This window comes from Nanorana parkeri, unplaced genomic scaffold (assembly GCF_000935625.1).
Source record: "Nanorana parkeri isolate BGI_ZX_2015 unplaced genomic scaffold, ASM93562v1 scaffold176, whole genome shotgun sequence".
Taxonomy (NCBI): Eukaryota; Metazoa; Chordata; class Amphibia; order Anura; family Dicroglossidae; genus Nanorana; species Nanorana parkeri.
In genome coordinates, this window is record NW_017306444.1 from 1,864,727 (window position 1) to 1,888,583 (window position 23,857).

At 35.6% G+C, this 23,857-nt stretch overlaps 3 protein-coding genes across 3 annotated transcripts; all 3 read right to left on the minus strand.

Annotated features, from left to right (window-relative positions):
* Positions 1 to 407: 407 nt before the first annotated feature.
* LOC108785736 (protocadherin gamma-B5-like) lies at positions 408 to 6,413 on the minus strand. Its single transcript, XM_018554867.1, is given in 3 exon segments — positions 408 to 554; positions 2,562 to 2,612; positions 4,308 to 6,413. Coding segments are annotated over 3 exon segments (2,304 nt in total).
* Positions 6,414 to 7,932: 1,519 nt separating this feature from the next.
* Positions 7,933 to 10,281, minus strand: LOC108785737 (protocadherin gamma-B7-like). Its single transcript, XM_018554869.1, has one exon. It carries the CDS (start codon positions 9,685 to 9,687, stop codon positions 7,933 to 7,935), a length of 1,755 nt encoding a protein of 584 aa, XP_018410371.1. The 5' UTR covers positions 9,688 to 10,281.
* A 579-nt stretch (positions 10,282 to 10,860) lies between these two features.
* LOC108785738 (protocadherin gamma-B2-like) lies at positions 10,861 to 23,626 on the minus strand. Its single transcript, XM_018554870.1, has 2 exons — positions 21,123 to 23,626; positions 10,861 to 10,893 (listed from the first exon to the last, which is right to left on the minus strand). The coding sequence occupies exons 1-2, from the start codon at positions 23,505 to 23,507 to the stop codon at positions 10,861 to 10,863; spliced, it is 2,418 nt and encodes an 805-aa protein (XP_018410372.1). The 5' UTR covers positions 23,508 to 23,626.
* Between the last annotated feature and the right edge of the window lie 231 nt (positions 23,627 to 23,857).

The window sequence follows — 23,857 nt, forward strand, 5'->3', positions numbered from 1 at the left end:
ACAGAACTACACTAATTATGTACACATTATTATTGCCAAAGCTGTGAAAAATGTGTTGTTTTTCCTTTTTTTTTTGCCTTATTTTGCATTTTTATAAAAAAAAATAAGAATCTATATATGCATATCTCACATGAAATTAAAGTCCTTTAAAATGGCATATAATATATGTAGGTGTAATGCATGAGGAAGATATAAATTATGGTTAAACAAACACATAGCAAAATTGGCAAAATTGCTCAAGTCCCCAGAAGTGAAAACATTTTCTGAAGCTGTGTCATTAAGGAGTTAAAGTGCCCAGTTTCAGCTGCAGAAGGATTCTGAGATCATTTTGTTCTCCTACATATCGCTAGGCAGTCTATCTGGAAACCCTGCCTGATCAAATTGTAAACACTTTGAGTGGTGAAAGATCATGTGATCACCATGATTAATGTATAATTGTGATCAAAGTAAAATGTGTGCCCTGCAACAAACTTTCTTGCAGTCTGGTACAGTCTGGCAGTCTCTTTGCTTATAGCAGCTTTAGTGTGAGGAGAGAAGGACAGCTTTGTGACAATCTTGAGGGAAAAAAATATTTAACAAAAACTTTATATGAATCATCCATAAATCACAGCCATTAAACAGTAATTGAACATTACTAATATATTAGATCAGGATACTTAGGAGAAAACAATTTGAAAATAAAGTTAATATATTTCCTATAATTAATTAATACAAATATGTTACACATTAAACAAACTTTTTTGGAATTCAATAATTTTGATATGCAAATATTTTTGGTATGAAAAGCAGTTAAAGAGCTATTGGTGGGTAAACCAGTGCATTCTAAAACCTTGGCTTGGAAAAGTTTTGATTACCTTGGGTTTAAAGCTTTTTCTTCAGTTTTGGACAGAGCATCAATGATTGTTGAACCTCTGCATAAGTCTCCTATACCCACCCCACCATCCCCAGCAGCATCCTCCCCAAGGCAGGTGTCTTATTTGCAGCTGCTGGAGCTGATAAAAATTGTCCCCCAATTCGTCCCCATGCCCAGAGTCTCAATGCCAGCTTTGCAAAACTGCTGGTTTTGCAGCTGCTGCCATTCCAGTGAAGGCCAGCCCTGTCATTGAGCAGCATGGGCATGGAGTATAGTGAGCATAGCCAGGGATGCAACATATTCACAGCAATCTTCTTGTGGCAAGGAATAATGCAGGATTGGGCACACCACTGGAGCTAGTGATGGTAACAGCACAGTCTCCTGTACCCCCTCCTCCCCACTGGCCTCATCTTCCAACTCCTTGGAAACAGCACTCTCCCTCATGCTCAAGAGCATATGCATTATCCCAGGTTAAATGCTATCATGCTGTGTTGTAGCTTGTATGTCTCTGGAACAGGAGACATATTGATCCAGAGATACTGACAGCTTTCAAGTCAGGCCCCAGGCTAAGAGGTGGCTGACCGCAAGCCATCTTCAGCAAGGCAAGGTTTTGTGTGATAGCAACAATAATCTGCTACCTTTGACTGAGAAAAATCACACAGGCACTTAAACTGGCACATGTCCTCATCCTGGTGGTGTAGCATTTCATCATGAAGTACCTTGGCTTCAAAGAGGTCCTTAGTCAGTCCAAAAGGTGGTCATATCAGTACCTGACTCACTTGGTGGAAATGCAGCAACATGAGCCTTTCAACAACTTAATCTGTAACACCTACATGCACTGGAACTCAATGCTTGCCATGCTGCAGAGGCTGCATCCGCAACAATGTGCCATCAATGAGTACCTGTGTAATTATGGTACCAGGACAGGGCTTTTTTCACTGCATAAATGGCTTATCATTCAGGATGCATTCAACACGTTGGCACTTTTTAAAGGGGGACCATAATGGTAAACCACAGGGAGGCAGGGATTAGTGATACAATTTTTCTCATGTCCCTCCTGAAGCACACACTACATGGCCTGGAAGATAAGGCATTGTAAACACAGCAGAACTAGGAAAAGGAGGACTGGCTGGTACATCAGGGCCAACAGGATCCTTTGGCTACTGCCTTCATCCCTGTGAGGCAAGGGTAGTACGAGACAGAGGAGGAATATGGGGAGGAGGAAGGAGGAGGAAAAGGGGCAGGCTTCAAGGGTGACATTTTACCCCTCCCAAATGCCAAAATGTGTACGCTGGTGGGCTAAGATTGTTAAGGACCGTGTTGCAGGCAGTTTGTGGTGAATGGGGTCTTTTATGTTAAAATGTCTGTGCAAAGGCAAGGGTGTGTATCCTAGCTATGTGGAAGCAATCTACTCCTCCATTGTGGGCAATGTGGACTCACAGAGTAGATTAAATCAGATTGATGGAGGATTTGATGGCATCCCTTCATGATAAACAAGATACATTCATTGCTACCATTCATTCATTGCACCTGCCTAGTCTCTCCCTTTATATCAAGGCCTAGCCAAGCTGCTTACATGCTGTTAAACCACTGTACAATATGTTTGGCTTTTGTCCCTTAAAAAATACACTCTAATGTTTGTTTTAAGATTAAACCTGCCTCATCTCTACGAAAATTATATTGTGGCCTCACCAAGCTGCTTACATACTGTCCAGCCATTGAACAGTATTTGTGGTTATTGTCTGCAAAATAATACACACTGATTTATTTTCCAAGATAAAACCTGACATATCTCCATCTTATACTGCAGTTTAACCAAGCTGCTTTCATACTGCCCATCCATTGGACAGTTTTTTTGGATATTGACTCTGAGATAATACACCCCAATTTTTAGTGCAAGATAAAACCTGCCCCGGCTATTTGCTGCCTATTCAAGTGCTCACATACTGTCCTGACGCTAGCCAGTTTCTACCAAATACAAGTCTATATTTTGAATTTTAGGAATTACAATGTAGGATACAGTTTTGATATTTTATTAATTTTTTAAGTCAATGCAGTGTGGCAATGCATAAATAGAAGCTCACAAACTATATTATTACTGTTTTACCACTTCCCCACACAGTTTGAGGATTTTAGCATTTTAATTAGCTTTTTAGAAGTGGCTGGTAGTTCAGCTGGACGATTTAAGCCTATTACCACTTGCTAAAAAAAAATCAGGTATTGCAGTCAAATCTGTCCAAAAAGCTTAAATAAACCAGCCAATGTATTTCAGCCAAGCTAAATGTAAGAGTTAAAAAATCAATTACACATCCAAAATATGTGTAGTGTTAGAGCCATGGAAATACAGACACACAATCACATACAGCCATACACACATAGGTTGAACTGGATGGACCCTTGTCTGTTTTCAACCTTACCAACCTTACTATGTATTGCCAAAACACTGTGTTGCTGACGTTAAAATGTACTGTTCCATAACACCACATGCAGCTTAAATTAATCTACCAAGCATGTAATTTAAAGTATTGGTATTTTTTTCTATGCAGACATCAAACTTAAAAGCTATAAAATGTAAAGACAACATTAAAATAAATTATTTTCTTTAATGTTATAGAAAAATGTATTGTAACAGTATCCACAAATAAGCATGTTTGGGTCTAAACAAAAATTATCCAAACCACATATCCTTTCTAGTAAAATGCAGAAGTTAAGGTAAAGCAAGGCTAAATATGAAAAAAACTTGTTCCACACTGATCTACACATTTTCCCACCAATAATATTTTATATAAACACTGCACTTCTTGCAATGACATATATCTTTTTGGGTTGTAGCAAACTATTTGAATTATACTGAAAACAAATGAATTTAATTTTACAGATAATCAAAATAAGCCAAATTAGGAGATGATCACTTCAGACAGCTGAGTATAAGGGATCAGGGACATGAAATATCATGAAATATAAGTAGGGAATTTTCCTCGCTTTTGGGGATTTCCTCTGGTATTTTCTCAAACAGCAAACAACTGACAAGGGTTTTAACCTTATTCTACTCTATCCATAAATAAGAGTTTTGGTTATGCGCACACTTCAGGATGCCCTATAGAGATGCATTATAGCCCGCCCACCTTTGACCATCAATTTTAAATGCAGGATAAATCAAGACCAATACATTTGTCTAATTGGTACACATGTGTGGAATAATTCATACCTGTGTTGTGTTCTCAGAAGGTGCATCATCAGTGTCAATAAGATTATCCGTAGGAACATTCTGGACAGGATTTAGATAAGCAATTTCATTCTGCTTTGAATCAAGAGTCACACACACATCATATGAAAATGGAAAAGGTAGACTTGTATCGCTGATCTCAGAAGCATATCCCAGGGTGAACTGAGGATAGAGATTTTTACTGTAAGTTCCATAAGATGTTGGAGTATTGGATTTTTTGCAGTTGACAATTGCTATAATCATCACTGACAAAATGAATAAAGCAGAAATAAGAACTATTGCTATTATTAGATAGAATGTTGCATTTGATGAAATATCTACAGTACTGGGTTTATGTTTTATCTCTGGTATTCCCTCCTGGAAGTTTTCAGCCACAACTAAGTTCAAGGTGACCGTAGAGGACAAAGAGGGTTGTCCATTATCTTTCACAAGGACCACAATCTTTTGCCTTAAAGAATCTATATACTGAAGGTCTCGTCCTATTCTGATTTCACCATTGTGTGGACCAATGTTAAATAAAGTTGGATCAGGAACTTGTATTAGGTGATAAGAAAGCCAAGCATTATGTCCAGAATCAGCATCCACTGCAATCACTTTAGTCACTAGATAACCTTTTTCGGCAGTGTGAGGAATAAATTCAAATAATGTAGAATCCTCATTGTCAGGCGATGGGTAGAGAATCTTTGGAGCATTATCATTCTTATCTATTATACATATCCTTACGGTGACGTTAGTGCTGAGAGAAGGAGATCCACTGTCTTTAGCCACTAACTGGAACTGAAGTTCACGTAACTGTTCATAATCAAAAGATCTCTGAGCATAAATAACCCCAGTGATTGAGTTCATGGAAATGTATGAAGACACTGGAATGTTATCAATATTTGTGCTACTGATTGAATATGTGATGCGAGCATTTTCATTGTCATCCAAATCTGATGCACAAACATTAAGTACTGAGGTTCCAGCTGGTGTATGTTCTGGAATGTATGATATATATAATGGTTTACTAAAGACGGGTGGGTTGTCATTTACATCTAGAACTGTTATATATAATGTTTTCATAGTTAACATTGGAGGTGTTCCTTCATCTTCAGCTGTAATAGTAATGTTATAAGATGGATTTTCTTCTCTATCCAGAGGACCTGCTGTTACAAGTTTGTAATAATGATTAGATGATGCCATCAGTTTGAATGCTGGAGTATCTCTGATTTGGCATATCACTTCCCCATTTTCTCCAGAATCTATGTCTTTGACATTAATTAATGCCAGAAGTGTTCCAGGTGGGGAATCCTCTGGAACTGGTGTATATATGGATGCAAGAGATATCTCAGGTGCATTGTCATTAATGTCCACAATCTGTATGAATACAGTACATTGTGCAGCTAAGCCTCCCCCGTCTTTAGCTTCAACAGTGGCCTCATAACTTCTTGTTGATTCGTAATCCAATTCCTGATTAGTTTTAATGACTCCAGTTTGGGAATCTAAAGTAAATACCTGGCGTGCATTTTCGCGAATATGACTAAATGAATATGTGATATCTGCATTGGAACCCTCATCTTTATCAGTAGCATTTAGTTGAATAACTAGTGAGCAAGGTGGAGAATTTTCATTTAAATTGATTCGATATATTTTTTGGCTGAAAACAGGATAATTGTCATTTACATCTTGTACTTCAATTTGGATAGTAGCAGTTCCAGTTTTTACAGGCTTTCCTCCATCAGAAGCTGTTAAAGTTAAACTATATTTCTGTTGTTTTTCACGATCTAGGTGCTGCTTTAAAATAAGTTCTACGTATTTATTCTCTTCACTGAGTGTTTTTTCAGCTAATTCAAAATCTGCATTTTGACTAAGCTCATAGTTTTGCAAAGAATTGGTGCCTGAATCCTGGTCAAGAGCATTTCCGAGGACAAAACGGGCTCCTGGGGAAGTTGACTCACTTATTCCAATATCAAAAATGTCCTTTGAGAAACATGGGGAATTGTCATTTATATCTTGAATCTCAATCCTAACAGGATAAACATTTACTGGATTTTCAGCCAGAATCTCTAGATCCAGAAAGCAATTCATTTCTGATCCACATAACTCTTCTCTGTCTATTCTTCTAATGACATATATATTACCATTTTCTGAACTGATATTTAAATAATTCACATTTTTATGAGAAACAATCCTTAATTTTCTCATTTCTAGCTCATTCTTAGTTAATTTCAAATCTTTTGCAACATTTCCCACAACATAATTTTGCTTTATCTCTTCTAGAACTGAATAATAAAGCAAATCGGAAGCAGCCACAAAACAGAAAGAAAAATATAAAAATATTACTTGCCGTGCCATGTCCTCTGTAATGATATAGTTTCAAGCCTTGTAATCTGCTTTCTAAAGACAATCAGAAAAACCTACTATTTGATCAAGATTGTAAGCATTACAATTATCCAAACAGGGAAGAAGTAAAAAATGTTTCTTCTGTACAGAGATCTGCACTGTCTTTATAGCATAACAAGGGTAAGCTTCTTCAAATTATTTAACTTGTCTGCCTTGTTAGGCAACAGTGACACCATGAGGCCAATTTTTAAAAATGCAAGGATACAGGTATACACAGTATATAAAAAGATAGTTTTGTAAATAGTAAACATCCAGGTATGTGCAACCAAAAACTACAATTTCTGAAAAATATGCAATATGTCATGATAATTAAATTAACATTTACTTTTAAATTAAAACCAAATTTCTAATGCTCTCATTAATTAAAAATGATGCCTAATATTGCTAAACCCATATGTCCTGTATTTTAGCACAAATAAAAAAAAAAAAATATATAATAAATGAATAGCAGTCACTGAGATTCTTTATTCAGTGTTTGTACAATTAAACACCCTTTATTCTTTTAGGTTTCACTTGTCAAACTTGTTTCTTATATACTCATTGTGCATGCGCAAACTGTTGGCACTATATAAATCCTGTATAATAATAATAATAATAATAATACATGGGATTCCAGATCAATAAAATGATTATGGTGATAATAATGACAATTATTAACAATTATTATTAATAGAATCTAGATTATCATCTTTACATTTTCTAGGGGGGCAGAGGAGATTGGAGAGGTCAATGCAGACTTTAGTATATTAAAAACCCTCTGATTGCAAATAACGTAAAATTACGTTGGAGAAATACAATAAACCTTTAATACGTTTATGCAAAATGTATCATTTTATCCAAAGGTTTGATTACTTAGTAACATTTTCAAAATTGAAAATGTATGCTTCATGTATTTAAGATCAAGTCAGAAAGGAAAGCTTTTGGTTTAATTTAAAACAGATATAATTTCAATAACAAGCTTTCAATAGCTAGTTCTCATCCCAGATTATTGCATTGTGAGATTTATCAGCTCTCTGAAAGATACCTAGATGAGTGCTAGAAAATGACAAAAGCCAGATATAATCCAAAAAATGGTACTTGTACACACAAAGACCTGCTCTGAAAATACATTTTCTAATATTTTATGTAACAATCTTTTAATATGTGTACCTGTAAATACAACAGTAAAATTAAACATTTGTGGATCCTTTAACTTTAAATGATCACATTTAACTCGGTAAATCAGGTACATTTCACTAGTACAGTAACCATTTAACCTTAACATGTAAAACGCAAATTTGGTATAATAAATTAGTTCAGAGCTTTCCCAATTTTTAAAATGACAGCCTAGATGATAAACTTTGCTGAAACCTGTAGTTTAACTGTGAATGGACACAGTTTAAACATTTTAGCCATAAATGTATTTAAATGTTTAAAGATGCTATTTAAGTTTGTGGACAGAAAAAATATGCAAATAATTGCATTATAAATGTTAGCTTACCTGTGCAACATTCTCTGAATGTGAGTCATCTGTGTCAATGAGGTTCTCCGTGGGGACATTCTGGACTGGTTTGAGATAAGCAATTTCATTCTGCTTTGAGTCAAGAGTCACACATACATCATAGGAGAATGGAAACGGTAAACTTGTATCACTGATCTCAGAAGGACATCCCAAGGTAAACTGAGGATAAACATTTCTTCCAAGAGTTCCAAGGGAAGTGGGGGAGCTGTTTTTTCTACACTTGAAAACTATTACAATCAATACTATCATAATGAATAAAATTGATATAAAAGCTATGGCAATCACAAGGTAGAATGTTACATTTGATGATGTGTCTGAATTGGCTGGTTGTCGTCTTATCTCTGGTACAACTTGTTGAAAGTTTTTGCCCACAAGTAAATTCAAAGTTGCAGTAGCTGACAGGGAGGGAACTCCATTGTCCTTCACCAAAACCACAATCTTTTGTCTTAAAGAGTCAATATCCTGAAGGTCCTTCCCTATCTTAATTTCACCAGTATGCAGACCAATGGTGAATAATGATGGTTCAGGAAGCTGTAGCAAGTGGTAAGAGAGCCAGGCATTGTGTCCAGAGTCAGCATCCACTGCAATTACTTTGGTGACTAAATAACCTTTCTCAGCAGTGTGAGGAATAAATTCAAATAATGCAGATTCATCAGTATCTGATGATGGATAGAGAATTTTAGGAATATTATCATTTTTATCTATTATACAAATCTTGACTGTAGCATTACTGCTTAGAGAAGGAGATCCATTGTCCTTAGCCATCACTTGAAACTGGAATTCTCGTAACTGTTCATAGTCAAATGATCTCTGGGCATAAATAACTCCAGTCATTGAGTTTATGGAAACATATGAAGATACTGGAATGTTATCAATATTGGTACTAATGATAGAATAAATGACTCGAGCATTCTCATTACTATCTAGATCTGAAGCATTAATGTTAAGAACTGAAGTTCCAGCAGGAGTATGTTCTGCAATGTAGGAAATATACACCGGTTTATCAAAGACTGGCATATTATCATTCACGTCTAAAACACATAAGTAGATAGTTGACATGGTTGTCATTGAGGGGTAACCTTCATCTTCAGCTAAAAGTGTTATATTGTAAGTCGAATTTTTTTCTCTGTCCAAGTAATTTGTAGTGACAAGTTTGTAATAATTATTAGATGATTGTATTAACTTTAGAGGAAAGACTTCCGTTAGATGACAAGTGACCTCGCCATTTTTTCCTGAATCCAAATCTTTAACGTTAATTAGGGCCACGAGTGTTCCAGGCACAGAATCTTCTGGAATGGGTGTAGATAGTGATGCTATTAGGATTTCAGGTGCATTGTCATTGACATCCACAATTTGCACCACTATACTACATTTTGCCACTAAACCTCCACCATCCTTTGCTTCCACACTAATTTTGTAGCCTGGTGTGCTTTCAAAATCTAAATTTGCTTTTGTTCTTATGACTCCTGTTTGAGAATCCATAGTAAAGGTTTGCCTTGCATTTTCTGAAATGTGACTGAAGGAATAAGCGATTTCTGCATTGGAACCATCATCTTTATCACTGGCGTTTAGATAAAGAACTACAGAACCGATAGGCGTATCTTCTCTTAAGCTGATTCGGTACGTGTCTTGGCTGAATATTGGATAGTTATCATTAACATCCTGTACCTCAATTTTAATAACAGCAGTTCCAGTTCTCTTAGGTTGGCCCCCATCAGATGCCATTAATATTAAGGTATATTAATCATGTTTTTCACGATCTAAAGGTTGTTCCAAAATGAGTTCTGGATGTTTTGTCCCTTCACGGTCAATTTTTTCCCCCAAGGTAAAGTGTGGATTCGGGTTAAGGGTATAACTCTGTAATTAATTGATACCTAGATCTGGATCAATCGCATTTCCCAGAACAAAACGTGCTCCTGCAGAAGCTGATTCACTTATTCCAATCTCAAAAATATCTTTAGAAAATGCTGGGGCATTATCATTTATATCTAGAACCTCCACAGTAACTGGAAATACGTTCACTGGATTTTCAATAATAATCTCAAGATCCAGCAAACAGACTTGCTCTGATCCACATATTTCCTCCCTATCTATTCTACTAATAACATAAATATTACCATCTAAACTAGCATTGAAAAAGTTGTGCTTCCTGTTATGATAGACAATCCTCAGTTTCCTCACCTCCAGATCTTGAGTATCCAGGCCCAGATCCTTTGCAATGTTGCCTAATACAGAGTTGTGTCTAATTTCTTCTAACACAGAATAGCGCAACTGACTACTAAAAACAAATGAAGACAGTGTAAACAAGATAATGATTACTTGCCCCGCCATTGTGGCAATGTTTGTAGACAGTCTTCTTTCCTCTAGCATCCAAAGTAAAACAGTTGTTATAATAACAATTAAGCAACTAGTCTTAAAATAATCCAGACATCAGAGAGATTTCCATGTCCCTTTCTTGTTAAAACTGCAGTGATCATTCTAAGCACTTCTGCTTTTACTCCCTGTAAAATGTTCCATTCACTACAGTAGTGCAACAGTGACACCTTGAGGCTGATATCCTTAACTGCAGCAAAAAAATGTCCTAAAAGTCAATTTCAAGTTTTTATCTTAATAATCAAACAATAAACAAATACCTGCACCTAAGGAATTGCCAATAATATCTTGCATATTTTACCTTTTAGAACGCCTATGTGCGAAAATTATGAATACATTTGTTGCAAACTGTTTAGGAATTTCAAATATTTACTGTACATAATAATTTATGCTTTTAATATTTTTACTTTACAGTACTGTATTACATTTCCATTTTGTTATTAAAGTGTAATTAGTTACATAGTTATAAGAATCCACATCATTGTATCTGCCTTAAAAAAAAGGCTATAAGTTTACTATTTACAGTTATGAGAACCTTTGTCTGGTACCCATCTGGTTCTGAAAGCAAAAATATCAGAGATGGTTATCAAACATTCCATAACACAATGGCTCTCTGGAACAATACTTAACCAAAGCAGCTTTAAAGATCCAATTGATAGAATCATGGAAATAAAACATTTGGAAAAAGAAAATCAAGACTGCAGGCATTTTTGGCATATTTCACATACCTGTTTTTGAAGAAATTTGTCATTTTCATTTACAATTTACCACTCTTTCACAATCCATTTAAGAAACTCATATTTTTCTGATAGGTGATTTCACATATACTTTAAACAAATACAATCAAAGATGGACTTGTGATCACACCTGCTGAGCTACCAGGTGGAGATAAATGGAGGATGTGAGTGGTGATCTACATGGCTTATATTACAAGGAGGTTCTATCTGCTTTATTTTAAAAATATAATTAAATTAGATTTTTTATAGTATTAATAACAAAGTGTTAAAGAAAATATTGTTCTAACATATGGGACTAACAGCCTGTTATTAGTAATAACTACATTGTTCAGATGTGCAACATTTATATTTCTATAAATATTTACTGTATATATTAAAACATGTTTTTCACCTGAATTAAATGTCAAGTAAAGAAAAGTTCTATCATCTTAACGCACATATCATCACTTTATAACAACACCAAATTCCAAGAGGCTTAAGTAAGAATACCCACTCATGACTTTTTGACTTTTCCAGTCTAACTGTATTTTCCAAGTGGCCACCTGAGCTGAAGAGAAAGGCATGTGTACCATACTTTGGTGTGTGTGTGTGTGTGTGTGTTCTAAACACCAGTCTATTTATAGTATAGTAGTATAACAACAGATAGTAAAGAAACAGAACTCAGTCAATGGCTCCACCTGATGGCTGCAAGTGGTAAATACAAAATACTAATATATGATATTTCATAGTTATCTAGCTAAAAGGTTATTTAAAAAAAAATTGTTTTAATCCTTAATATCAGTGTTTCTTAAACTAAGTGTCATATGTTTCTGATGGGTCTTAGATTGTCCAGGAATTAAATTAGTTCATCAATGGTAAGTAATATATAAAACTGACTATGACTGACAGCATATATACAAATGGGGAACCAACTAATGTTTAAGGCGGGGGAAGAGAATCACACAGACAAGGTCTTTGTGGTGATGTATAGGGACTGTAGAAGGCTAATACCAAGTTAAATGCAGGTCCTTTTACAGCTTGAAATAAAGAAAAAATGCTAAAGTATTTTGAATACAGTGCTGCTTTAGGCCATGTATTTGATATCTGTGAAAAATGCTGCTTTAGTGTTTGTATAATTGTGAGCATTTACATTGGAATGACTCTCAGTAATCTTTATTTTAAATTATAATTTTTGTTTTAAGCTAACAATATGTTAGCTTTTCACTTTTGGCTTTACAATTAAGAAAATATTGAAAACTATACATGAATGCAAACCAATGTGTATACTGCTGTTTTTTTTTTTTTGGGGGGGGGGGGGGATGGTGGAATTTTGGAAATAATTATTTTCTTGGGTCACAGTACTATACCATATTTCTTATTTTGGGCCTGCTTGTTCACACCACTACGCACAGTAAATGGTGGTGTCTGTTGTGTAGGAGCAGTGAAATGTGTTGTTACAACACATCAAACTATTTTCATGTTTCTTTTTTTGTATACTTTATTGAAGGGCCACAAAAACCACATTGCAGTGTATTGCATTACGCTACAGTGTGATGACAAGTGGTAAAGTGAGTTGCACTGGGTAAAAAAGCAGCAGGTATCCATTTTGAAGAAACACATTGCAACCCACTTCAACGCAGTAATGTGGTGTGAACAGGGCACATAAGAAAAACATTTTTGCTATGTGCCCTTGTGTTGAGTCTGCACTGATCTATGCAGATCAGCACAGCTCAAGGCACATGATGTGACCAAGCCCTAAAAAGTTTAAGAACCCCTTCTCAATATAAATAAAATGCAAATATGCAAAACATTCCATCTAATGTAGGTAATGCTTTAAAAACATTGTTTCTGTATATAGTTAGTAAATCTATATGTAGGTGAGTGCATCCACATTTGCTCAATACAGAACTGAACATTGACTGTTTTTCACTACTTTTCTTTCTCTTTTCTCCCTATTTTTGTATCTGATCTGCCACTACTTGCAGTGATAGGCCAAAGAATAGCTGGGCACTTTTCATTCTTTAAATATGTCATAAAATCCACTAATAATAAAGCTAATTGCACTTCCATTCTTTGTATGGATTGTACATGGAGTGGAGACAGGCTCCCTTGACCAGCACCTGGTGTACCCATGGTTGTTGCATAATGTAGGGAAGAAAGGTTTGGAATGGTGGAGTTATTGTGAAAAATCAAAAATTCTTCTTAGAAGCCTGCCCGTACCACCCATATATCATCCATTAATCTTAGTAAGAAGCTTATTTAATTGTTGGATTTTGAATAGTATAATTATATATTTTTTCCCAAAGAGCCAAGAACACATTGAAATAGGTCACACCCACAGAAGCTACCATTGCCGTTCCCAAAAAATGGAGATATGAGCTTTCATCAAAAACTCAGCTTTACGTCATATATTCAATTGTTTTCGAGCCCTAATAAATACTCCAAAAATGAAATATTTTTCAGAATGCACTCCCACCAACAATCACTTTGTTGTGGCATCTTTTTATCAGATGCACCATACAGTGCTATACAATCCTTTTAAATTACAACTGAATATGAATTCTATATATTTTACACACATTGAATGGTTTGCATTTGTATGTGGATTTAAAAACAATTTTTGAATACTTGTCTCCATGTTGCAAGTGTATATACATTACCAATTAAAAGTTTTAGAACACCCCCATTTTTTCAGTTTTTATTGAAATCTCATAGTACCGCATCCAAATCTGATAGTGACTGCAATGTACCTTGATGTACAGATATTCAGCTAACAAACGCTGACTGTCAAGTTTGCAATGATATAATGGTCTAACGAGTTTTTCGGGGACATGCCCCCTTCATCAGCGCCCATCTCATGCTACCACTAGCCAGGTTAATAATCCATCCTGGGTGCATCTCACTCTGTGCAAGACACCAACTCTGGATCCAGCAAAAAAGACCAAGACCATCACGCTTTCTCCTCTATGTTTGAAAGTTAGTGTCACACACCAAGAAGCCATCCTTTTGCCTACTTGACGGCATACAAAAACCCTGCATAATGAACCAAAGATCTCAAATGTTGATTCATTGGTCCAGAAGACCTTTTTTCAGTCTTCAGAGGTCCACTGGTGGTGCTTCATGGCCAAGACAAGCCTCTTTTTCTCATTTTGCCATCTTAGCCGTGGCTTTCTTACTGCCACTTGAACTGTCAAACTTGCAGCTCGAAGTCTTATCTTTACAGTTGAAACTGAGACTTGCTTTTTTTGATCAGTGTTAAGCTGTGCTTGAAGCTGTTATCCTGTGAGCCGACTGTCACGCAAGCTGTTAACTCTCAGAAACTTGTCTTCTGATTCTGTTGTGGCTTTGGGTCTGCCAGACCTCTTCCTGTCAGAGTTTCCTCCAGTGTAGGAAACTGTACTCATTGATACATTGGTTTTCTTTGCTATTGCTCTAAAGGAAAGACCTACTCTTTTAAGGATTATAATGGTCTGTCTGTCTTCCTTTGTTATTTGGCTTTTTCTCGCCATTTTGAGAGCACTATACTACTGCAGTACAATACTGTATACAGAAAGAGGGCCTGTAATCAACAAAAATTGGGACACCTGTAGGAAATGTTAGCATAACCTTTCAAGGCCTTAATTTACATACATTGCTGCAGAACAACTGTAAGTTGTTAACTCATTACTTCTTCCCTGAAAAAGGCCTTTTTGTATAACTCTGAAACGTACATTATTTTTCATTTTTTGTTAACCTAAACTTCTTGTGTTTCCCATCTGGCAGTTTACTGCCTACCTTTGTACCATTTCAGGTTATTCATTGAACTTGAACTGTTTACATTTTAATAAAAACTGGAAAAATTGGCATGTTCTGAAATTTTGACAGGTAGTGTATATATATATTGCACTCAAATTATTTAAATGTGTATATTATATTTAAAGTGTAGAAACATAAGAAAGTGTTTTTAGGCCATAACATTCATTAATTGACTTCAATGTTTTGGATAATGGGGCCATAACTGACTGCACTCCTGAATATGTGAACCTTAGAAAAATAGTACCAAGCTAATTCATGATCATGTTCTTGAAAAACATTTTCTCTCCTGGTTCAAGATTCAGCAACCTTCCTTTGCCCCTTTTCTTTGGTCCAATATTGAATAAATGAAGAAACTGGTAAAAAGGGCCTTGCACTCCAGTCAAGGTTGGCTTATTTAATGTGCACCCCTCTCCCCTTGCTAAAATGCTGCATTCAACTTCAAAAAAATAAAAAATACATGAGGTGTATTAGACAATATACTTACCTTTCCTTTGGCTTCCATGGAGCAGGGAGTCACTTTACTATCTGGGCTACGATATCCCAGGAATGCTGAGTATTACATTATTATTATTATACAGGATTTATATAGCACCAACAGTTTGTGCAGCACTTTACAATATGAAGAGGACATTACAGTTACAATACAAGACAAGATGTTAAGGAGGGCCCTCCCCATGAGAGCTTTCAATTTAAAAGGAAATGCTTAAATTGAAGTTACCATAAAGCCAATGTCTCTTTGTTCATGTAAATGAACAGAAAATCATGTTAGCTGGAACTTAACTTATACACAACTGAAGCACATTTTATGTAAAGACTGATCAGAACACAGTCATTGCAATTAGCCGATGGAAGATATACAGATTTCAGTAAATTATATACCTAAGTGAGAGTCTCCATCATTTACCATATCAAAAATATTTGGCAGTGACACTTGAGCACTCCCAAATAATACTTGAGATGCTGGTTTTGAATTACTAAAAGAAAATAGGCTGTTCACTGTGCAAGAGAATTTGCACTTTGCAAATTCCTCCTTAGGTTAGTGAATTAGGTGAATGAAGCTCTGCTGACTTCCATCATCAAATCATGAGCAAGCTAAAGTACTGTGTCTTTTTAGCTAGTTTTTGTTTTTGTTTCTGTGCACAAGACTGGGTATTGTTTGCAAAGTGAAATTTTACCACTTTCATTAACCCGTTCATGACTGAGGCCTTTTTCCCCCCATTTTTTGCACCCATGCTATATTCCACATTTTAGGCCTGAAAATTACTTTTCAGGCCTAAAAAACCCCAAATATTATATATTTTCTGAAAGCCAAGATCCTATAGAATAACATGGTGGCAGTTGCAAATTTTTATGTTGCACTATATGAGCGCAGCTCCTTATCAAACCACAATATTTTGTGAAAAATGTACTTAAATCTCAAAACACAATAAAATACCCATTTTTAAATAAAATATAAAAGATGAGGTTACAATGAGTAAATAAATACCCAACATGCCCAGGTTAGAAATTGTGTGCATCCGTGAAACAGCGACAAACTTCAGTACCTCAAAAAGTCCATAGACGACACTTTAAAAGCCCTCACAGGTCATCAATTTAGAGATACCCAAAAATACTGGCCCTAGAATTATTGCTCTCATTCCGGCATGTGCGGCAATACCCAACATGTGTAGTGCGTTCGTCGTTTTCATATGTAGGCGCACTCAATGAATTACTATTTCTATAGCCAGCGAGTGACCATGACCATATCCAATTAGGGGCCATTACTACAATAGGTGGCAACAACAACTACAGCTAGACAGTAATTACAGTCATAGCTAGTGAATAGTTATGATGATGATCAGAGGGTAACCACCTCCATTACAGCAAAAAAATGATAATAATTACAAGAAGGGATTGATCACTACATATGCCAAGAAAAGAGCATAGCATGTGACTGCAATTTTTTCTACAACTTTTTTTATGTAATAATGCAAATCATTTTTAATATTCCCAAGATTAGTACACAGCTTAATTGTTTCATATAAATTAAAGAAAGAAGCTGATCCAACATACGGTACCTCACAAAACAAAGGGACGAAGAAAAATACAAGACTTGTCATGCCATGGCATTGCATGTTTTCCTCATTTATTATTCTTTTAGGTGCTTCCAAAAAGTCCTAACTATCCAAATGATTTCTGATGAATGTGCACTATTTCAGCAGTGATCACAGTTTAAGACTTCAAATAAGATTACATTTTGTGATTGTTTTTTCACTGCGATATATAGTATGATTACAAAGTACATTTTTAAATATTAAGCTGAAGCTTAAGAAATCAGATAATTTATCAACCCCTATGGCTCAATGAAAGAAATCTAGGTCTATGGCTAACTTTAGGCTATTTTTTCAAAAAGAACTCATATATTCAGATATGTATGTATATTTACATTCAGCACAATAAAGCCTTTTCAAAACAAAAGGTATTCATGTCTCATCCCATCGTATATCTCAAAAATAAGAGAATTATTTCTAAAGACCTGGTAAAAAAAAAAATTACAAATCATTGCTTTATTCCAAACTGAATAAAGTTATTTTAGTCTTTTTGGCCATCTTCCATACACTGCACAGGTGATAGGTTAAAAGCCTAAAACAACTGTATGCAGCTTGGAATAAATGGCTGTATATTAGGCTATATGTGCACTACATCATCTATTCGATGGGGTGTAAAGCGATGATTTGCATGGCCCTGTCCACTATCTCGAAATGAGAAATAATACTATTATATTTGGGATATGTGATAGAATGAGACATGTTTATACCTTCTGTTTTGAGAAGGCTTTACTGTGCTGTGCTCTAATTAGAGTGTGTGCTTTTTGATTGCTTTTGTCCCTCCTTATCATAACCTGTATGGTTATACTGTCCCCTCTCTATACACTCATATATTAATGCACACAACAACAAAATTATCTACTATCTGTAAAAGATAATTTCACCCAAATCTAACATTTCACTATTCACATTTTCAATTTAACAAAACTGTCAAGTGTGTTATATGGTCCATTCTTTTAAATGGGCAAAATACATGCTGATCATAAGCATACATACATAAAAACACAGAACATAGAACAAAAACCCTTAAAATAATTAAGGGTAGCCATCTTAAATAAGTGTTGGGTTTATTTACAAATAGGGATATACATACATTCTAATTACATTAAGGGAAATGGAGAGGTTAGGATCCTTCAGCTAGCAACCACCATATTGCACTACATATCTTGTTAGTTTTGTGCTATTATTACTATAACATCTATCCATTAAGTCTTTTCTATCACAAATGCACTGTACTAAATAACTATACCATGGAGCAAAATTGAAATTGAAGGGGTAATGTTCATCTATTTTTATTATTATTATCATGAATAAAGATGAAAAAAGTCCATTCAGTTTTTGGCAGACATGCCATTTGTGGAAACTGTGCAGCTGTTTGAGGGCCCCCATGGGACTATAAGCAGTCCATTTATAATAGAGCTGGGCCACTCTCCCACTGTCAAGTAGACCTGGACATGGCCCACATTTATCTACAAGTCAATAGATACACAGCAGATAAGTAGTTGCATGGTGATTTTAGTGACTCTGCACTGCAAATGGTGCAATCTATTAGTATAAATCCTGAAATTCCAACGTAGAGCTGCACATCCAAAGGTTCATAAAAAAAATCTGGCTTATTGAAAGTTCATACCATCCAAATACACAGTAAAATAATCCCATACCAATCCTATAGCCTATCATGTTTTCTACTAGATAGGCTTAATCATATGATTAAGCCTACCTGGTGGAACACATGAGAGACTATAGGATCGTTGTGGGATGATTTTACTATGTACTTGGATGGTATGAACTTTCAATAAATCTGATCTTGTTTTTTTTGAATGGTCAGATGTGCGGTTCTACATTGGAATTTCAGGATTTTGTTACGCCAGCACGTATGTTTGGAGCCTGCATCAGATTGATGTGACTGGTTGGGTCAGTGTTGTCCAACTTTGGGAATTGAGCGGTGTATACTTTGAAATTCAATGACTATTACTATAAATATTAATTTTGTTAGTCCATAAATGAGTCCAATGAGAAATAACAAAAACATCAAAATGTTTAATTCAAAAAAAATTTTAGCAGGAAGGAAAGTTTTTATTAACTACTATGTTCCCACCATATAATGCAATACATATTTTTCCGTTTTTAAATATATAAAAAAAAACTATCTGAGGAAAAACATAAGCATTATTTATTATTTCACAAAGTAAACAGAGGTTTCCACTGGCCAGCACATTTAGTGATAATACAAATACTTTTTAGTGTGCAGCTAAGAGAACACTATAGTGTTCTCTCACTGAGAATATGTTGAGCTGATATTATAATGTACCAGCTCTTACTTTTAAATGTAACCTTTACATTTTACATATTTGTGGTGCCATATTTTGCATTAATGTATTACATACTGTATACATAAACAACAATCTCCCTGCTCAACAAGTGCTGGGATAGAAGGGGTGGTTTACTAAAGGAGTTCACTTTAAAAAACTTTGTGTGAATGTTTACTTCAGCTATCCAGTCATGTGACAATCATATATACAGTAAATGATTAGGTATTCAAAGTGAAGAGGAATTTACTTTTCACATGATTTGATAATTGATGTGAATATTCTCACATATTTTTGAGTGAAGATTTTAAACCTCTTTAGTTAATCAGCCTCAAAATGTTAAACATAAAGTGAGTGCCAAGACAAGAGAAAGCAATAACTCTTTAAACTATAGGTCACAGACAGGAGTACAGAGAGTACAGAGAAGAGGGAAACCGGGCGATGTGCAAGGTATGACTGCCCATCACATGCCATCAGAAATAACCCCGCATGCTGGCAGATTGTCATGAGAGACCCAAGTTCCCCAATCCAGACACAGGTAACAACACACACACTAACATCTCACTGTTCCCCCCAGATGACAAGTAATCACATCCATGTCTAACCAAAGCCAGAACCTTGTTTGGTGGAGAGTGGAAAGAGAGCTTACAGATAACTTAAGAGCTTACAAACAAATTAAGATTAAAACTAAAACAAATCAAGACAGATAAAACAGCACTTTGGCACAGTATTCACAGCCTGCAATACCACTGGTCACCACTGGAAGGAGACGTCTAAATTTAGCTGGCTGGACACACACATGCAGATACTAATTTGGCATACAGTCTCCAGGGGCTGTGGAGCAGGCAAGTGATTACCGATACTTCTGAGATACTGCAAGCTATCCTGCGAGCTAGAATATTTGCATTGACACTATTCCCACTGCCGAAACACCCCCATGCACCAAACACATGAGTTAAGTTATCTTGCCAAAACTTGCAGTTTATCAGCTAACTTCTCTGGGAGGCAACCATACATAACAATCATCATTAGAAATTACACATAATCTCTCTGATCTTCTAGAAACTGAAAATCTATTATAGACAGTCTAGTGCACAGCAGTAGCATTGTCTAAAAAGTGCCTTTGATGACTTGCACCCCCCAAGTGTGGTGACAGTGACCACAAGCCTACACGACTTGTCGAGGTTTGTTAGCAGCTGGGATTGTTCCTACAATCTCTAGGCCTCAAAGCTGCCCCACTGAAGACTCACTGAATTAAGACAATCAGGGTTAATCACAAAAGGGTGAAGAGTTTGGAGAAGGCAGGAGAAGTGAACAATCTAGGAACAATCTATGACAACATAGGAGAATCTAGGACAACATAGCTGAACAGGAAAGTGAGCTGAATTGGAGATTTTTTCCAAATCAGCTATTTTGGCCTAGATTGTTCACTTCTCCTGTCTTCTCCAAACTCTTCGCCCTTTTGTGAATAACCCTGAATATCTGTGAAATCATACTACTTCCTAAATCTAATATCACACTATAGAAACAAGATTTGATGGGGGGAAAAAACATACTGATAAAATATCAGTATTTAAATTGATACTGTTTTATCGCGTTTAAATGTATATCATAAAACATTTGAAATATACTATTTTTGTTTACACTTCATTTTGCATATTTATTGTATATTCCCTGAGAGATGTACAAAGTATGTTTGTCTTAATCTAGGAAATTATTGCAGTCAGAATTATAAAAATTCCACAATCTCTCAACACAACATCTAGTTGACTATGAAATCATGCATATTTGTAAACCAATTTTCAGAAGTAAATTAAGTGCATTTAATTAAAAACACTATTGCCATTTGAAACTATGCATTAAAATGAAGTATTACATACCTTTGCGATACTGGTATTAAGTAAGCAATCATTTGCAGGATCATTAGCAATAGGTGAGGCATCAGTGTCAATAAGACTGCCTATGGGGACATTCTGGGCAGGTTTCAGATAAGCAATTTCATTCTGTCTTGAGTCCAGTGTGACACACACATCATATGAGAATGGGAAAGGTAAACTTGCATCACTGATCTCAGAAGGACATCCCAAAGTAAACTGAGGATATACATTTCCACCAATAGCTCCAAAAGATGGTTGTGTATTTGATTTTCTGCATTTAAAGAATACCGTTACAACCACTGTCACAATAAAAAAAAGGCAAATCAATGCTATGGAAACTATTAGGTAGAATGTGGTATTAGAAGATGCTTTTGAATCATTAGGCTTGTATGTTATCTCTGGATGAACTTGCTGAAAGTTTTCTGCAACAACTAGAGTTAAAGAAACTGTAGATGATAAAGATGGATGTCCATTGTCTTTTACCATGACTATAATTGTATGCCTTAAAGAATCCATGTCTGTAAGTTCCTTTCCAAGCCTAATTTCACCAGTATATTGACCGATTGTAAATAAAGAAGGATCTTGAAGTTGTAGTAAGTGATATGAAAGCCAAGCATCGTGTCCAGAGTCAGCATCTACTGCAATCACTTTGGTCACTAGATAACCTTTCTCAGCTGAGTGAGGAATAAATTCAAATAAAGCTGATCCCTCATTGTCTGATGATGGGTAGAGTATTTTAGGAGCATTATCATTCTTGTCAATAATACATATCCTCACCATTACATTACTGCTTAGAGGAGGAGATCCACTGTCTTTAGCCATCACTTGGAACTGAAACTCGCGTAACTGCTCATAGTCAAATGATCTCTGAGCATAAAGAACCCCAGTCATTGAGTTTATAGAAATATAAGTGGAAACTGGCAAATCTTCAGTATTATTGGTTAACATAGAATAAATAATGTTTGCATTCTCTTCATAGTCAAGATCAGAAGCAGAAATCCTGTATACAGAGGTCCCAGGTAAATTATTTTCTTGAATATAGAGAATATAATTTGTTTTCTCAAACACAGGAGAATTGTCATTCACATCTGAGATAGACAGTTTTAGAGTTTTGGTGACTGACAGTGGGGGTGATCCTTTATCCACAGCTTTAATGGTGATGGTATAGTTACTGACTCCTTCCCGATCCAAGTTAGCTGAAGTCACAAATTTGTAATAATTAGCAGTTGAAGGAACTAATTGAAAAGGAGACTTATCAATAATCTCACAATGCACTTTGCCATTTTCTCCTGTGTCCATGTCAAAGATATTGATGAGAGCTATAACAGTTCCAAGTGGTGAATCCTCAGGAACTGATGTCAAGAGAGATGTCATGATTACTTCTGGGATGTTATCATTAACATCAGTAACTTGTATAAACACTTTACAATGAGCAGTCAGGCCTCCTCCATCTTTAGCTTCCACTGTAAACTCATATGTATCTTTTACTTCATAGTCCAACTTTCCAATTAATATAACATCACCTTTTAAGGGATCAATGTCAAACAGGCTCTGTGCATCTTCAGGAACTTCAAAAGGCGTATAAGTTATTTGTGCATATATTCCTTCATCCACATCAGTAGCATTTAGCTGAACAATTAAGAAACCACTTGTTGCATCTTCTGGCAGATGTACCTGATAACTGTCTTGGCTAAATTGGGGAAAATTATCATTTATATCATGAACTTTCATTTTTATTAAGGCTGTCCCACTTTTTCCAGGTTTTCCACCATCAAAGGCTGTTAGGATTAATTCAAAACAGTTTTGCTTCTCGCGATCAACGGGTTTGTCCAGCACAAGTTCAGGATACTTTCTCCCAGCAGAAGTTATTTTTTCTCCAAGCTTAAAAAAGTGATTCTCACTAAGCCTATAACCTTGCAATGAGTTAACACCAAGATCTGGATCTTTTGCCGTCCCAAGAGCAAATCTTGTTCCAGGTAAAACAAGCTCACTCATTTCTAAATCAAATATGTTCTTGGAGAATTGCGGTGGATTATCATTCATATCTTGTATGTCAACTTTAATTGTGTAAAAATGTAATGGGTTTTCAATTATTACTTCAACACCTAAAGAACATGCCTGCTGGTCCCCACACAAATTCTCTCTGTCTATTCTTTCTATAATGTACAGATCTCCGCTCTGCAAATTAACATTAAAATACTGTTTCCTGGCACGTGACACAATCTGCAACTTATGATTTGATAAGTCCTTAATGCTCAAGCTCAGGTCCCTTGCAATATTTCCTACTATAGATCCTTGTTTTAGTTCTTCATATATGGAATACTGAAGCTGAGCATATACAAAATTACACAAAATAAGAATCAGAGAAAATATCACTTGCCATTCCATTGTATTGTTGATGAGTCAGCACCTCTTCTTAACTCTTCTTATTCAGAGCGAATTACAAATAGTTTGCAGTTCTCTGGTTATTGTAATTATGATACAATAAATTGTATGAGATTGTGTATATAGACTACAATGTTGCTCCGATGTGCACTGCAAAATTGTAGTAGGGTTTGGAATAGCTCTACTATACATTTTGTTTGCACAAATTTACTTGTGGTCTACAGTGACATCTAAAGGTTGAAATCACAAAATGCAGGAAAGGTAAAAGTTTACAGCTTATGCCAATAAAATTTTAGTTTACTGCAAATATGTTTGTAAACTATGTAAATATGTTGAAAATAAGATTGTGCAAT

Coding starts and splice junctions, on each gene's coding strand:
- LOC108785737 (XM_018554869.1), bottom strand. CDS start 9,687: ATGGCATCTGATGGGGGCCAACCTAAGAGAACTGGAACTGCTGTTATT.
- LOC108785738 (XM_018554870.1), bottom strand. CDS start 23,507: ATGGAATGGCAAGTGATATTTTCTCTGATTCTTATTTTGTGTAATTTT. Junction 10,894..21,122: donor TTAATACCAGTATCGCAAAG/GTATGTAATACT, acceptor TTTTGCTTTCAG/AACCAGATGGGTACCAGACA.